At 23.9% G+C, this 5,000-nt stretch overlaps 1 protein-coding gene across 1 annotated transcript in view; it reads left to right on the top strand.

Moving 5' to 3' along the window:
- The window catches only part of LOC136080273 (L-rhamnose-binding lectin ELEL-1-like), a 31,900-nt gene that overhangs the window by 12,831 nt on the left and 14,069 nt on the right, over window positions 1-5,000 (top strand). The window contains exon 2 of the mRNA XM_065796888.1: window positions 4,290-4,326. Within this exon, the coding sequence (XP_065652960.1) occupies window positions 4,290-4,326 (37 nt within the window). The remainder of the gene's footprint in view (window positions 1-4,289; window positions 4,327-5,000) is intronic.

Genomic DNA, 5,000 nt, shown 5'->3' with positions numbered 1-5,000 from the left:
GTTATAAAGGCATTTCTATTTGATACTTTGAAGAATATTTTTTTAGTTTCAACAGGAAGAGAGTTCCAACATAAAATTGATTGATACTTGTTTGACTTTATGCCATACTTGTGTGTTTGTTTTAAAGGCATAGAAAGACTACAATAAGATACAGACCTAAGTTTATAACTATGAACATCATTTGTGAATTTAAAATAGCTAGTGAAGCAGCCAAGCGTATTATGGTGGACAATGTCCCATACAAGAACACAGTTTGATAAGTAGATAAGCTCGTCAAGCTTTAAAATTTAATTTTAAATTATATGAAATTTTGCAATAATATATTAAAAAGAATTAGTAATATAATCAACCTATTAAATTATCTATTTATTGCAAATTATTTAAGAAAATGAGTATAAATGGTTCAAATAAATTTAAATAATTCGTGTCTTGACTTTACAAATAAGGCGAAATCTGAATTTGCTCACTGGAAAAAAGTAACGAAAAGTAGCATTTCCGACTTTCGATTTAAAATCAATGGTCCACAGCAGTCCGAAAAAACAACAATATTGCATGGTTTTATTATAAACTTTGTTTCTATTTTTACTTTGAAAACCAGTTACATTTTGACAGGCTAAGGTCGCCGGTTGACCCAATCCCTAGTTAAAAACATTATTGATCAGCTCAAAAGTAGTAAGAATAATGATTCTAATGATAAAAACTGGTTTCTCATAATTGGATATATCTTTTTGTTTTATTTTTCCAACCTTAGAAAGTTAATTTAAGCTTATGACTTCAAATCTAAAATGTTATGTACACTTCTTATCTACCTTGTTTTATAGACATTACTTATGTATAATTTTATTTTAAAAGTACTTAAGAACATGTAATAAAGCGATATTTAGTTAAGGTAAAATACAAGTACTCTATAGAAATGTATTTTCATGTTCTTAGTGTCTATATATTTTTACAGCAACAAGGTACTTTGATGGTTTTCTTAAATACTTACTCATAATTTTGTCAAAATTATGACTACAAGTTTTTTAAAATGTAAAACAATTAAAAGTGCCATTAATGTATATTTTATATATTCTATATAAATATGTTTATGTAGAGTAATCATTGTCTCGGTTTTTATGTAGGAGAGCGCAGCGCTAAACGTTGTTGTTATTGTTTTTGTCTTATTTAAGATGGCAATTTAATGCTATTGTTTACTTCTTTGTATTAATTGAAAGCCACACCTATCTATTCACTAGACATAACACTAAAGCCTTGACAAGTAGCCTATGCTTAAAAAGTCCACTTAACTTTAATAAGTTTTATCACACTTGGTTTGAAACTTATATTTCTTATATTTTTTGTTTCTTCAGGTATTAAAATATATAGTTTGAGTCTATTACAGAAAATTGACTTCTGCCCACTCTTATTGTATTGCACTACCATATGGAAATTATTTGCATTTTTGGTGTTGTATTTGTGTACGTCACTGTTCTTTCTAAACATATTCACATATATTTTATTATTTGGGTTAGTTACTACCTCATGAACAAAGTTCAAAACCTTAGATATGATTTTCTGCTTGACTGATAACCATCCAATTTTTACCAATATTTCATTACTATGTGAATACCAATCACACTTTAGAATAAGTTGCATAGCTTTTTTCTGCAACTTCTGAAGTATTTAAATATCACCATCATTTGCATTTAAAAAGATTAAGGTACAATATTCATAATGAGGAGCCACTATTGTATTATAAATTACTTTTTTAGACCACTGGGTTAGATTTCTACTTAATCTTGATAGGTAACCCAACTTTTTAAATATTTTCTTAGCAGTAAACTTTATATGTTAAGTATATTTTAAACTTTTATCAATTTGAATGGCCAAGTTCTTAACACATTCAGAGAAAATAATTTTCTTGTTATCCAAGATAACTGATTCATGTGACTTATTTAATAATATATTTCTTTTTTTAATCACCAAACTTGATACTAACATTACCATTGGTTTTTTGGTGTTCAGTTTTAGTATATTGTTATTTAACCATAATGTACAATCTTTGAGATCTTCATTTAATTTCACAATTGCATCATCGAAGTTGTTACTCTCTATGTTGATTAATGTATGATCAGCAAATAAGTTGATTTTTACGTGTTTGATTACATTTGTTATATCGTTTATGTATATAATAAAGAGTAAGGGGGCTAAAACAGACCCCTGGGGGACTCCAATGTCTCACTCTAAGATATCGGATTCTTTGTCATCACTCTTTACAACTTGAATTCTCTCAGAAAAAAAGTTTTTAATCCATTCAAGAACTTTACCTTTAACTTTTTAGCAACTTAATTTCCTTATTAGAAGATCTCTGTTAATAATTTCAAGCGCACATTTAAGTCAAGCAATACTGTAATTACAAATTTATTATTTAATGTTAATCTCCAACTTGGGAAAATTACTTGTAAAGCATCTTCAGATTAATCTTTTTTTCCTAAAACCAAATTGATTTTTATACAATAAATTATTTAATTCAAAGTAATCCAATACTTCTTTATGAACCCATATTTTAATGACTTTTTAATACACAGGCAACTTATTGATTGGTCTTAAATCTTGCAGTTGTTTAGGTGAGTTTGTATTAGGGATTGGTATTATTGTGGACTTTTTCCATGGTTTTGGTACAATACCAGTCGTCAATGACAAATTAATTACTTCTAATAACTTCACTGCTATACTTGAATAAGTATTTTTAAGCATTTTTACACTTACATTTTCACACATTGAATTTTTATTCTTCATATTTTAAACTTTATTATCAAGATCATTTCTGTTCATTGGTTTGAAATCATTGAAAGCTTTTACGTTATCATCTATATGAATATTTTGTGTAAAATTATAATTTGACTCATATTTAATTGATTTTTCGATATCTTAAATACTTATGATTAAAAATTTATTGCATTTATTACTTACCGAGACTTTTGCATTTTCTTCAAATATAATATCTTCAAGTACGTTCTTTTTATTTTTTAGTTTAAGTCAGTAAGATTTTTTAGGATTTTCTACATAAGCTTAGCATCATGTTTAACCTCATCAATTTTTTCTTTAAAAAACTTTGACTTTAACATCCTTTTAATAACTCTTCTAGTTTCTACAATGTTTAACTGTTTTAAATTGATCATTACATTTCATATGATCAGTTCTATTTCTTTTCATATACTTAAGTTTATTCCATTCTTTTGCTAACTGATTACATGATTTTAAGATTTAATCGATCACCTTTAAAATGATCAACAACTTTACATATATTTTCATTTTTAATTTCAACAACATTTTTTGAACCTTTGTTTTCCTCTCTCAAAATTTTAAACTAAATATCAACCTTGGCAAAAAACAACTTGTGGAAAAAAAGTTGGTGAACATGACTGTGACAACAATTTTGTAAATGGTAATCACCATTTTGTAAAAGATATTTATTTTTGAAAGATAATTATTTAACAAAATTTATTACTTAAAAAATATAAAGATAGTATTGGATAACAAGTAGTTTGTTAGGCATTATATCTTGCAAGAGAATATCTAACTGAAAATTAATTATAAGTTTGTGTCTAATGATTTAATGATTTTATATTTATTGAATGTTTTTATACAACTTTATTGCAAATAAGTAATGTTTTATTAATTAAATTAAAACTTTTTGAAAGTCTTTCTCAATTGGTTATATTTTGAATCAAGATATAAACAATTTTCTGATTTTGAAAAATATTAGATTAGGAGACTTATATTATTTTTCTTCTAAAATATTTGTTCAATTTACTAGTATTAGTAATAACGTAAAAAAATACATTTTTTATTTTATTTTATCATACTAGTATTTTTAAATCAGTCAACATATTTTTAAATTTGTAAAATGTTGCTAACAACTTTAAACCATTTAAATCTAATTTACTTTTAATACCATTGAACTTATTAAGTAAAAATTGATTGGAGCTAAAATTTCTTTATATATATTTGTATTTTATTTTATGTTTAAAATTAGTAATTTGTTATAAAAATTAGCAATTACGTTATAAGTTACTTTTTATTAATATATTTTATTACCGCTCTGATTAAGTTTTAATAAATTATATTTAAACAAATTAGAATACTAGTTAAGCTTATTTTCTTTTCAGTTTAAAGTTAATATTTATAGCTTTAAATTGTAATATACTTTAAGTTTTGAAAGTAATTTTAATAATTTGTTAAAATCTAGGAAGATTTAAAAAAAATAAAAAAATTTGATGTGTAATTAACAAAATTTTTTATTTTAGATTAACATCATACCTAGATTTTGTACACTAAATTCAAGTAAGTTTTTTTATCCCTATTTTTGCCAATCTTTTTAGTTTTATTAGTGAAATATATAAAGTGTATTGTTCATATTGTTTATGTTACAATTATCTAAAGTTCAATAGTTTCATGCTTCCAAGATGAGTCTTAAATTCATATCTCTAAAAAGCTTTTTATTTTTTTTTCATTTTGTTACAAAAACAGTAACAAAATTAAACAAAAACAAGATTGATTGATAATTTTTAGAATAGTAAAATAATTAGTTTATTAATTAATAATTGTTTTTTCCTTTTTTAATATTTTTATTATTTAAATTAGATCTAAATACTTTTTGTTTTGTTTTGATGATAAAAATGAATAATAAAATTAATCAAGGCAACAAATATTTATTTTGAATTTCTTATTTTGTTTTTAATAGCTTTTACCTTTAGTTATTATATAGTAATAATGTAGACTTTTTATATACACCTTTTCACTTAAATTTATAAAAAACTTTACCAAAGTTAAGGAGTTCCTTTAGGAGTATTGTTTTATCCATTAATAATTGATCCAGTTTTTCTGAATTTCCAAGTTATAAAAAAATAATGGTATAAATTTTAATACATATAGATTTTCATTATTATTATTTAATATTACTTTAATAGTCAATATTTGTATGCACGTACAAAGAAAAAGCCCACAAAAAACTATTG

This window comes from Hydra vulgaris, chromosome 05 (genome assembly GCF_038396675.1).
Source record: "Hydra vulgaris chromosome 05, alternate assembly HydraT2T_AEP".
In the NCBI taxonomy this organism is placed as follows: Eukaryota; Metazoa; Cnidaria; class Hydrozoa; order Anthoathecata; family Hydridae; genus Hydra; species Hydra vulgaris.
The sequence above is the reverse complement of the archived record's forward strand: the minus strand, read 5'-3'. Positions and strand labels throughout refer to the sequence as shown.